This window comes from Nomascus leucogenys, chromosome 18, assembly GCF_006542625.1.
Source record: "Nomascus leucogenys isolate Asia chromosome 18, Asia_NLE_v1, whole genome shotgun sequence".
Lineage (NCBI taxonomy): Eukaryota > Metazoa > Chordata > Mammalia > Primates > Hylobatidae > Nomascus > Nomascus leucogenys.
This window is the reverse complement of record NC_044398.1, coordinates 99,421,436-99,433,810: the sequence shown is the minus strand read 5'-3', so window position 1 is coordinate 99,433,810 and position 12,375 is coordinate 99,421,436. Positions and strand designations below refer to the sequence as shown.

The 12,375-nt window shown below is 48.9% G+C and overlaps 1 protein-coding gene across 2 annotated transcripts in view; it reads right to left on the bottom strand.

The window, feature by feature from the left end:
- Nucleotides 1-12,375, bottom strand: part of TRAP1 (TNF receptor associated protein 1) — a 59,718-nt gene that overhangs the window by 20,401 nt on the left and 26,942 nt on the right. Inside the window, exons 1-4 of one of the 2 annotated variants that reach the window (XM_030799189.1) lie at nt 10,949-11,027; nt 9,464-9,604; nt 3,145-3,216; nt 921-1,081 (exon numbers count right to left, since the gene is read on the bottom strand). In XM_030799189.1, the coding sequence (XP_030655049.1) occupies nt 921-1,081; nt 3,145-3,216; nt 9,464-9,604; nt 10,949-10,966 (392 nt within the window). In that variant the 5' untranslated portion in view covers nt 10,967-11,027. Of the gene's footprint in view, nt 1-920; nt 1,082-3,144; nt 3,217-9,463; nt 9,605-10,948; nt 11,028-12,375 lie in introns of those variants that run through there. The other variant, XM_030799188.1, reaches the window with a different exon arrangement.

Genomic DNA, 12,375 nt, shown 5'->3' with positions numbered 1-12,375 from the left:
CACAGGAGCGGGGAAACCCCCGGCAGGGCCGTGTTGATGCCTTGGCCCCAGTTGACTCTGAGCCCTGCTCTCGTGGAATTAAACAGGAATGTTAGTTTTGGGAGAGTGGGGAGTCAAGCTGAGCACACTGCACACACTGTGGAGCAGAAATGGCATCATGGAGGGAGGACGCCTCGGCTGGCTGGAAGCGGCTCACCCGCTAGAAAGCCCTCGGACCCGGGCGCGGTGGCTCACGTCTGTAATCCCAGCACTTTGGGAGGCTGAGACGGGCAGATCACCTGAGGCCGGGGTTCGAGACCAGTCTGACCAACACGGAGAAACCCTGTCTCTACTAAAAATACAAAATTAGCAGCGCGTGGTGGCGTATGTCTGTAATTCCAGCTACTCAGGAGGCTGAGGCAGGAGAATCACTTGAACGTGGGAGGCAGAGGTTGCAGTGAGCCAAGATTGTGCCATTGCACTCCAGCCTAGGAAACAAGAATAAAACTTCATCCCGAAAGAAAAGAAAAGAAAAAAAAGCCCCCAGCAGGCTCCTCACCCTATAGAGGCAGAGGTGCGCTGGTGAGGCAAAGCCAGGAAATGCCAGGGCCAGGAAGAAGTGGAATGAGCTCTTGCAGAAGGTCGGTCACAGGAGGCTGCAGAGGGGCCACCGGGGGACAGGCCAGTCCTGCAGCTCAGCCACTGAGAAAGGAGCTCAGCGTGGGCCAGGCCTGCCTTCCCGAGCGCAGTGGTGGTGACCAACCACATGGGACCAGACAGGCGCCACGGGCCACTTGGAGCCACAAAAGTCACTGACTCCCCAAAGTGGGAGAGTCAGATTTCACATAAAAAGCCCAGAAAATGCCTGTGTATTTCCAAACTCCATGCTAAGGGCTCCAGCTCAGCTTTGAGCTGCCTGGCAGGCAACAATCATCACTCACCCGTCTGAAAGCCACTGGTAACCCGGGCTCCCCGGGGCTGACGAGCGGGAATAGACCTCCACTCTGTCAGCCACCATGAAGGCTGAGTAGAAACCCACTCCAAACTGGCCGATGATCTTGCTGCTGGCCTCAGCCTGGTTCTGCAGAGCATCCAAGAAGGCCTGTGGGGCAGAGGCCGGTTAGGGAGGCAGCGTCCCCTCCAGAGAGCAGACAATCACAACACCGTGGCTGTTCTGCTGGCACCGTTCAGACCCCTTCATCCTTAAAACAGCCACACTGAGTACTTTTCCACCCCATTCTACACACGAAGAGCTAAGTCACAGAGAGGTGACGCACTGGCCCTAGGACACCCAGCTGGCAGCAGTGGGACAAGTGTGTATTCCATTTGATTCCCAGAGCCCGTAGTCCTGCCTGTCCCAGACAGGTGGAGGCCTGTGGGTCACACCTGGGGGTGGGGAAAGAGCAGGTTGAATAAGCTCTTTCCCTTGAATAAGCTCCTTCCATAGGAAGGCCAGGAGTGAGGAGAGGCTCCAAACTGGCTTCCATATTCAAGTCTCCTGGAGTCTACACTTTGTGGGAAAAAGAGTAGGAACCACACGCATGCGTCCGTAAGCACTGCACAGCACTTTTCTTCTACTCTAACACTGCCAAAGGTCCTAAGGCCAAAATCAAGGAAAATACACACGCCCACTGCCCTGGCCCACGCCGTCCGATGGAACTTTCTCCAATGATGGGAACGTTCTGCATCTGCCAGGTTCAATGTGACAGCCTGCCGAGCACCTGGAATGTGGCCTGTGCAGCTGAGGAGCTCAACGTCCCCTTTTATTTAATTTTAATGCATTTACATTTAAACTGCCACATGCAGCTGGTGGCCACTACACAGGACAGCAGACCAATCTCGAGAGAAATACAACAAAAGACGTAACGTGGACGGTAAAGTCACAGTTATGGTAGGTGTTTTGTTTTTGTTGTTTTTGAGATGGAATCTCGCTCTGTCGCCCAGGCTGGAGTGCAGTGCCGTGATCTCGGCTCATTGCAACCTCTGCCTCCTGGGTTCAAGTGATTCTCCTGCCTCAGTCTCCCGAGCAGCTAGGATTACAGGTACCACCACCACGCCCAGCTAATTTTTGTATTTTTAGTAGAGATGGGGTTTCACCCTGTTGGTGAGGCTAGTCTCGAACTCCTGACCTCGTGATCCATCTGCCTCGGCCTCCCAAAGCGCTGGGGTTACAGGCGTGAGCCACCACAGCCTACCTAGTGTTTTCATTTTATAGATGAGGAGATTGAAATAAGTGCTTTGCCCACAGCTGGAAAAGGGCGAGAGCTGGAGGTTCCCAGGCTGTTGGTCTGAGTCCAAATGTGTTGCTGTGCGTCATGGCACTTTTCTGCAAAGTCGATTCCCTGAGCCTTGTGGGCTTGATGCAGAGAGGGTCAGAGGGATCAGTCTCCTGTCACACAGCGTCACGCATGAGACCAGGCTTGGGATGCAATGTCTGTGGGTTTGATGCTTCTGGTCAGAACTGCCCTGTGGGTCTGGGCGTGATCACATGCACCTGTAGTCACACCTACTCAGGAGGCTGAGGCTGGAGGATTGCCTGGCCAACATGGTGAAGCCCCGTCTCTACTAAAGATACAAAAAATTGGCCAGGCGTGGTGGCTCGTGCCTGTAATCCCAGGTACTTGGGAGGCTAAAGCAGGAGAATCGCTTGAACTGGGAGGCGGAGGCTACAATAAGCCAGTACAGTTGATCCTCATATCTACGGGTTCCACATTTGCAGATTCAACCAGCCAAGGATCGAAAATACTCAGAAAAAAATAAAGAACAACACAATGATAAAAAGTAGTATAAAAAACATAACTATGTTATATCTATATTTAGCATTTACGTTGTATCAGTTATTATAAGTAATCTAGAGATCATTTAAAGCATAAAAGAAGATGTGTCTACAAAATATGGCACCACTTTAATCCGGGACTGGAGCATCTGCAGACTTTGGTATCCAAGGGGCATCCTGGAACCAGGATACTGGAACCCAGATACTGAGGGACCAACTCCCAGATACTGAGGGATGGCTGTCATGTCATGAGGTGTTCCCAAAGTACCCACTGCGTGGCATGCAACTGACAATGTTCTTACTTAATCTAGCACCCAGGGCCACCCCTACTGGAGGGATCTTTGCACCCTGAGGGGAATGGGGAGGATGTGTGGGGGGCCCACGCTTACCTTTGACCCCGATCTGGCAATCGTCCCCAGGTTGGACACCAGCTCTTCCTGTGTCATCCCAATACCAGTATCCTGAGGAGAGAGACATGCTACGCGCCAAGCCCCCAGCACCTGGAAAGCAGGGTGAGTGCACCAGCAGTCCCAGGGGCTCAAATGGTGTCAGTGACATTGGCCAGACAGGGCCCAGCCAGGTAGCACCAGATGCTCATCAGAAAAGACTAATTCTAGGGGCCAGGCGCGGCGGCTCACGCCTGTAATCCCAGCACTTTGGGAGGCCAAGGCAGGCGGATCACTTGAGGCCAGGAGTTCAAGACTAGCCTGGCCAACATGGTAAAATCCCATGTCTACTAAAAAAAAAATTAGCCAGGCATGATGGCGAGCACCTGTGGTCCCAGCTACTCGAAGGCTGAGGTAGGAGAATTGCTTGAACCCAATGAACCCAGGAGGCAGAGACTGCAGTGAACTGAGAATGCGCCACTGCACTCCAGCCTGGGTGACAGAGCCAAACTCCATTTCAAAAAAAAAAGAAAAAAAGAAAACTAATTCTAGTCATAGCAGCTTGGCCTCACCAGAGAAAACAGGAAGAGACAGCAGAAAGTTGCTTTGTTTGTTAAAAACCATTCCGAAAAAAAAATATTACGCCAGCAATTAGGAAAAGCACAGCTCTCCCACCAGCAAGAGGTGGCCCCCATGCCTTCTCCCTGGCTGTGGTTCTGGGGAACAGCGGTCCCCTCCTCTGGTGGCTCTCTCAATCCAGCAGAATGATCTGATTGAGGAGAGCAGGAAGCAGGCATTGGGGGCGCAGCTCTGCACGCGGCCCCCACACCCACCCCCCCACCATGGGAAGAGCGGGCACAGACGCCTCTCCTGCGGGAAGGCAGAGCCCTTGCGTTGGAACCTCTATCTGGCCTATCCTGTTGCAGCTGCTCTGGTCTGAGTGCCAGTGTCACCCAAATCCATATGTTAAGACCTAAGTCCCAAGGGGATGGCACTGGGAGTGGGGCCTTGGGGAGGTGATCAAGTCACGAGGGCTCCACTCTCATGAATGGGAGTAGGGCCCTTAGAAAACAGGCTTGAGGGAGCTTGTCTGCCCCTTCCACCTTCTGTGTGAAGATGCAAGAGGCGCTGCCTGAGACAAAGGGCCCTTGCCAGATGCCCAATCTGCTGGCCCCTTGCTCTTGGACCTCCCGGCCTCTAGAACTGTGAGCAATACAGCTCTGTTGTTTATAAATTGCCCAGTCTAAGGTATTGAGCTATAGCAGCCTGAATCACAACACAGACCAACGCGCTGGTGAACACACAAGGCCTTACTGACCATGGGCTCCTCCTTCCTCAAAGCCCAGTCAGATTCTCATCTGCAGTTCCTCACTCAACATGCCCATAACGTAGCCGCAGCACCAGCTTGCTCTGCTATGATGTGCAGACCACCTTAAATAAAACAGCTCGCTCCAAGCCTCCACATCTATGAATTGGGACAAAGGCCTTCAGAAACAGTTTTCTGAACTTTCTTCTAGGAAGTTCCTTTCTAAAGGCTTCCTCTCCAGGACAGCCTGCAGGGGCCATGGGAGCCCACTATTATCGGGCATCAGTGCTGTCTCCAGATTGGCACAGCAGGGGTGGTCAGTGCCACTCAGCAAATAATCCACAGCAAGCAGCAGGCCAGGGAGACGGGCCAGCTGTCAGCCTTCCCATTGTAGGCAGCACAGGCAGAAGGGGCGCCAAAACCACATCACCACCAGTTACTGCAGTGCACACATGTGCATGTTTCATGGGCCCCAGCAGCCAATAAGAAACATGACACCAAGAGGCTTCTGGGCAACTATTTCTGAGGTGCTGGTATGAAAAGTCCAAAATCCAGCCTGATTCATTTATTGTAGATCATGTAATAATTATGAATAAAAAAACTACTTAAAATTAATATCAGTTGGTATCAGTCATTAAATATAAGTTTCATTTAAGTGTTTAATACATCAGAAACTTAAATAGAGTCCTTAAGGGAAAGGTTAATGTTAGACCAAGGTAAAGGAGAAAATGCAACTAATAGCTCCTATTTTCAATTTATTTTTATTTTTTCCCAAACTGATCTGCACTGCAATCCCAATCTAAATCCTCACAGGTTTTGTAGAAAATGACAAGCCGATTCTAAAATGTATATGGAAATACAAAGAACCTAGAAAATTTTCAAAATATTTTGAAGAACAAAGTTGGAGAATTTAAAATACCTAATTTCAAGACTTCCTATAAAGCAACAATAATTAAGACAGTGCGATGTGGGCATTTAAGGATCGACACATAGATCAAAGAACCAAACAGAGCACAGGAACAGAGCTGCACAGAAAGTATATTACTTGATTTTTGACAAAGATTCCAAGGTAATTCAATGGGGGATGATAGGTCTATTAACAGATAGTACTGAAACAACTGTACACCCATAAGCAAAATTAGACCTCAACCCCTACCTCACACCATACACAAAAATTAACTTGAAATGGATCATAGATCTAAATATAAGAGCTAAAGCTATAAAACCGCTAGAAGAAAACACAGGGCTGGACACAACAGCTCACATCTGTAATCCCAGCACTTTGAAAGGTCAAGGTGGGAAAACTGCTTGAGCCCAGGAGTTTGAGACCAGCCTGGGCCACAAAGCAAGACTGCCTCTACAAAAAAAACAAACAAAAACAACAACAACAACAACAAAATTTTCTCGCTCTGTCGCACAGGCTGGAGTACTGGAGTGCAGTGGTGTGATCTCCACTCACTGCAACTTCTGCCTCCCGAGTTCAAGCAATTCTCTTGCCTCAGCCTCCCGAGTAGCTGGCACTACAGGCACATGCTGCCACACCCAGCTAATTTCTTTTGTATTTTTAACAGAGACAGGGTTTCACCATGTTGCCCAGGCTGGTCTTGAACTCCTGAGCTCAGACAATCTGCCCGCCTCGGCCTCCCAAAGTCCTAGGATTACAGGCGTGAGCCACCATGCCCGGCCAAAAAAATAATTTTTTTAAAGTTAGCCGGGCATGGTGGCAAGTGCCTGTGGCCCTAGCTACAGGAGGCTGAGGTGGCAGATCACTTGAGCCCAGGAGGTCAAGGCTGCAGTGAACCCTGCACCTTAGCACCACTGCACCCTAACCTGGAGAGAAAAGAAGATCCTGACTCTAAACAAACATAAAAACCTTCCAGGTCAGGCTGGGTGCGGTGGCTCATGCCTGTAATCCCAGCACTTTGGGAGGCCGAGGCGGGCAGATCACCCGAGGCTGGGAGTTTAAGATCAGCCTGACCAACATGGAGAAACTCTGTCTCTATTAAAAATACAAAATTAGCCAGGCGTGGTGGCACATACCTGTAATCCCAGCTACTCGAGAGACTGAAGGCAAGAAAATCGCTTGAACCCGGGAGGCGGAGGCTGCAGTGAGCTGAAATCACGCCACTGTACTCCAGCCTGGGCAACAGGAGCAAAACCCCATCTCAAAAAAAAAAAAAAAAAAAAAAAAAAAAAAAAATCTTCCACGTCATCAAAAACAAGGAAAATCTGAGAAACTGTCACAGCCAAGAGGAGCTAAGGGGACAGGACAACTAAATGTCATGTGGGATGCTAGGAGAGAAAAAGGACATGAGGTAAAAACTAAGGAAATCTGAATAGACTTGTGTTAAGAATAATATACCCATACTGGTTGATTAACTGTAACCAATGTAATATACTAACACAACATTTCTTTTTTTGTGTTTTTTTTGAGACGAGTTTCACTCTTATTGCCCAAGCTAGAGTGCAATGGCGCGATCTCAGCTCACCACAACCTCCGCCTCCCAGGTTCAAGCGATTCTCCTGCCTCGGCCTCCTGAGCAGCTGGGATTACAGGTGTGCACCACCACATCTGGCTAATTTTTGTATTTTTAGTAGAGACAGGGTTTCACCATGTTGGCCAGGCTGGTCTTGAGCTCCTGGACCTCAGGTGATCTGCCCACCTTGGCCTCTCAAAGTGCTGGGATTACAAGCGTGAGCCACTGCACCCGGCCATAAGATTTCAATCATAAGGGAAGCTGGGTGTTGGAGTAGATGGCAACGCTGTACTATCTTTAAAATTTTTCTGAAAATTGAAATCTGTTCTAAAATATTTACTAAAAAAAAATAATAACTATAGATTTTTCAGATGTAAACAGAAATCATCTGTTGCCAGGCGACTCGCACAATGTGATTTTAAAAGGAAATGGTGAGACCAGGCGCAGTGTCTCATGCCTGTAATCCCAGCATTTTGGGAGGCCAAGGCAGTCAGATCACTTCATGTCAGGAGTTTGAGACCAGCCTGACCAACATGGTGAAACCCCATCTCTACTAAAAATACAAAAATTAGCCGGGTGTGGTGGCAGGTGCCTGTAAACCCAGCTACTCGGGAGGCTGAGGCAGGAGAATCGCTTGAACCCGGGAGGCAGAGGCTGCAGTGAGGTGAGATCACACCACTGCACTCCAGCCTGGGCAATAAAGTGAGACTCTGTCTCAAACAAAAATAAAAAGGAATTTGTGAGGGTTTACAACAGGTATATACATAAAATATTTGACATCAAAAGAAAAAGATGATTTTGCCACAGGAATGATACTATTGTAAGATTCCTACACTGAAGTGTTAAATATTAATTCAAGCTAGACAGTGATAAATTAAGGCTGCATATTTTATTCCCTAAAAAAAATCCCCTAAAAATAACAAAAAGCAATGTCGCTGAGATACCAGTAGGAGACGGAATGGCATAGCATCTCTGAGACCCCACAAGAACGCCTCCTTTTCTAAAGCTTTATGTAAGAATAATGTATCAATATTAGTTAACTAATTGTAATAAATGGGCCGCATATGGTGGCACATGCCTGTAATCTAACACTTGGGAGGCCGAGGCAGGCAGAGCACTTGAGGGCAGGAGTTCAAGCCCAGCCTGGCCAACATGGTGAAACCCTATCTCTACTAAAAATACAAAAATTAGTTGGGCATCATGGCACACGTCTGTAATCCCAGCTACTCAGGAGGCTGAGGCACGAGAGTTGCTTGAACCTGGGAGGCAGAGGCTGCACTGAGCTGAGATCACACTACTGCACTCCAGCCTGGGCCACACAGCCACACTCTATCTCCAAAAAAAAAGAAAACAAATGAAATAAATGGGCCATGCTCACATCAGCTGTTGAGAATAGAAAAACTGGGTCCCGAAGGATGTAATGGAACTCTAAATTACCTGCTCACATTTTCCGTAAATCTAGAACTGTTCTTTAAGAAAAAAGAAGACAAAACACAAAACCAAAGACCATTATTGTAACATAAATAGTCTTAGTACCAGGAAGTACTGGCACATGAGGACTGGCCGCTCTGCTAAAGACCACGAATCACGTCCCCACGACCCCTTGCCCCAGCACATCCATTTTCAATCATCTGCAAGGAACCTCTGTGCTGAAAACAGGAGGGAAGCGCAGGGCGCTGCAGCCCTGGCCACAGGGCCCATTCCACAGCCAGGCCAGCTCAGCGAAGGCAGGGAGAGAGGAAACCCACTCCCCACACAATCCTTATGAACAAGAGCTACGACAAACAGCTGGCACGTACCACGGTGCTCAGTCTGGATTCTCTAAACCCAAGAGGGAGTGCATAAAGCTGACACCTCACAAAAGCCCCTCCTTTAATTAAAACAGCCATCCCTTCGCAAGTACATTCATTCACGCGTGCCTGCATTCATTTATGGGGCATGACCTTCAGAGCATGCCAGCACCCTAAAAGGGAATACTCAGATCCCACCGAGGCCAGCCTCTCCACCTCTCCACAGAGATAGACACCCCCGCAATGACGCCATGACCCTGGGACAACAGGTCCTGAGGCAGCTGTCTTTGGATGTAATGTCTCTCAGGGCCCCTACCTGACCCTCTTTGGCCTTTCTAACTTTTCAGCCTTAAAATTTCCACGAGGCTACGGCAGCAGCCACAGCACTGCTTCATCTGCATTTTGAGGGGAAAACACAGTTAAAAATACAAAAAGAGTACATTAAAAATAAGATATGTTTAGACATGTTAATAACTGCAAACACCAAAACCCCGTGTGGCCATATGCTAAGATGTTACCAGTAGTTATTGCTGGATGATGGGGTGATTTCAAATCATCTCTGCTTACCTGCTTTTCCAAAATTTTCTATAATGAATGAGTGCTACTGTAACAATAAATTATAGCCAGAGTTATCCTGGTGGTACGGACAGCCAGTATGTCCCTGGGACCCCAGAGACATCACTAGAAGGCAAGTCCTGTCCCTGCTGCATGGCCGGGCCTGCCACACGCCTGGACACTGAGGAGGGTACCTGGATGGTGATGGTGCCTTTCTCGGCATCGGTCTGCAAGTGAATCTCCATTTCTGGCAGTGCTTGGCCGTCAGACACCAGTCTGTGACGCAGTTTTTCCAAGGCATCGCTGGCATTGGAGATCAGCTCCCGTATAAACACCTATGGGAATAGAAATGGGAGGCACAGACAATGAAGGACACTCATCCGGCAGGATCTATCTGGTCAGCTGCATTTCCAATAACTATTAAAAGGTAGAGGAGAACAGTCACAGAATAGTCAATTCTTAAAGCATAAAGAGTTTCTGCTTTAGTCAAAGGCAGTTCCTCTGGGCCGGTCACAAAGTGACTAAAGGTGCTGACTTTCCTTTCAGGGTTTGTTTGACAGTCTCACTCTGTCACCCAGGCTGGAGGCTGCAATCACGGCTTATTGCAGCCTCAACCTCCTGCACCCAAGCAATCCTCCCACCTCAGCCTCCTAAGTAGCTGGGACCACAGGCATGCACCACCACATCCAGCTAATTGTTTTAAAATTTTTATAAACACAGGGTCTTGCTATGTTGCCCAGGCTGGTCTTGATCTCCCAGGCTCAAGTGATCCCTGTGCCTCGGCCTCCCAAAGTGTTGGGATTACAGACGTGAGCCACGGCGCCTGGCCCTTTTCAGAATTTTTAATCAAGCTTGAAGTTATATGTCCATCTGTTAATTAAAACTTTAAGAAGAGCCCTCTGGCTGCGTGTGGTGGCTCATGCTTGTAATCCCAGCACCTGGGCATGACGGAACACGCCTGTAATCCCAGCTACTCAGGAGGCTGAGGCAGGAGAATCGCTTGAACCCACAAGGAGGAGGCTGCAGTGAGCCGAGATGGCACTACTGCACTCCAGCCCCAACAGAGAGAGAATCTGTCTCAAAAAAACAAACAAAAGAACCCTGTGAGGAACAATTTCTTTCCCAACTCCTGCACAGGGATGATGGCATATCACTCAAACATCCATTTCTCCTTGATATGGTTTGGCTCTGTCCCCACCCAAATCTCACCTTGAATTGTACTCCCATAATTCCCACGTGTTGTGGGAAGGACCTGGTCAGAGATAAGTGAATCATGGGGGCCATTTCCCCAGTACTGTTCTCGTGGTAGTGAGTAAGTCTCACGAGATCTGACAGTTTTTTGGGGTTTCCACTTTTGTGTCTTGCTCATTCTCTCTTTGCCTGCTGCCATTCATGTAAGACGGGACTTGCTCCTCCTTGCCTTCCACCATGACTGTGAGACTTCCCCAGCCACGTGGAGGTGTAAGTCCAGTTAAACCTCCTTCTTCTGTAAATTGCCCAGTCTCAGGCATGTCTTTATCAGCAGTGTGAAAACGGACTGATACACTCCTACTCCACAAAAACAGGTTCCCTGGCTTCATCTCATCTAGTGGGGACCACCGAACACCAGGTCTACCACACCCGGAGAAAAACGGGCCTCAGGGCCCAGCTGTCCCTCAGGAGCTGAAAAGCACACTGACCTCAAAGAGACCTTCCATTTAAAGTCAGTGAGAGAGGCCAGGTGCGGTGGCTCACACCTGTGATCTCAGCACTTTGGGAGGCTGAAGTAGGTAGATCACTTCAGCCCAGGAGTTCAAGAGCAGCCTGGGCAACATGGCAAAACTCCGTCTCTACAAAAAAATACAAATATCAGCCAGAGGCTGAGGAGGAAGGACGGCTTGAGCCCAGGAGGCGGAGGTTGCAGCGAGTCAAGATCATACCACTGCACTCCAGCCTGGGCGTCAGAGCCAGACCCTGTTCCAAAAAATTAAAAAACAAACAAAAAACAACAACAAAAAAAACCACACAAATAAAAATAGAAAAATTAAGTCCGCAAGAGCACACAGGTGAAAAGGAAGCAGCGGCTGATCTGGGCGGAAGCTGGAGGTCACTGGGAGGCAGGAATGCAGCACTCATCAGTACGAAACCCAGAAACAGCTCCTGGAAGCCCCTCTGAGCTTCGAAATTTGGTGCTTTACAAACTTTCTTCAGGATTCTCCTTTGCCTTCCAGCAATAATCAGCATGTCAATGATGGTGGCCTTCATTTTTCTTTTTCCTTGTCCTGTCATCCCAAATGAGTTTTGTGGGTTTTTAATAGAGGTGGGGTCTCACCACGTTGCCTACGCTGGTCTCAAACTCCTGGACTCACACAATCCTCCTACCTTGCCCTCCTAAAGTGCCGGGATTACAGGTGTGAGCCACCACACCCGGCTCCAAATGCATTTTAATTTCCTCAGTAACTCCTCCCTGCTCCATACACACAGGACTGGGGAATCTTCTTCCTCCGGCAGCCAAAGCCCCCAAGACCTGCAGGTAGTCACACCAGGCAAAGGGGCCTCAGAGCACATCCAAAGCTGCACAGAAACGGATTTCAGCAGAGCTGCACGCCAGGATTTGGGGGACTTTTTTTTGGAGAGAGGGTCTTACCCTGTTGTGCAGGTCAGTGTAGTAACAGTCATGGCTCACTGCAGCCCCAGAGTCTCCCAGGCTCAAGTCATCCTCCCACCCCAGCCTCCTGAGTAGCTGGGACCACAGATCAGTGCCCCCATAGCTGGCTAATTTTTTAAATTTTTTGTAGAGACGTAATCTTGCGGTGTTGACCAGGCTGGTCTCAAATTCCTGGACTCAAGTGATTCTCCCGCCTCGACTTCCCAAAGCACAGAGTTCCCAGGCATGAGCCACCACACCAGGCCTGTATTTGGGGAACTTTTAAAATTATTGGCAAAATTCAATTAATTCCCAGAGTTGATCCAGCCCAAAGAACCATCTGGATACACTTACCCACAAAACCAAAACAGATTCTGGTAAAACTCCTTTCACTGGTAGCTTAAGCTGGGGACCTGTCCAAAGTTTAATGCTTTCTCACAGCTAATATATTATCTGGCAATTCTCCAGAATGGCATAAAA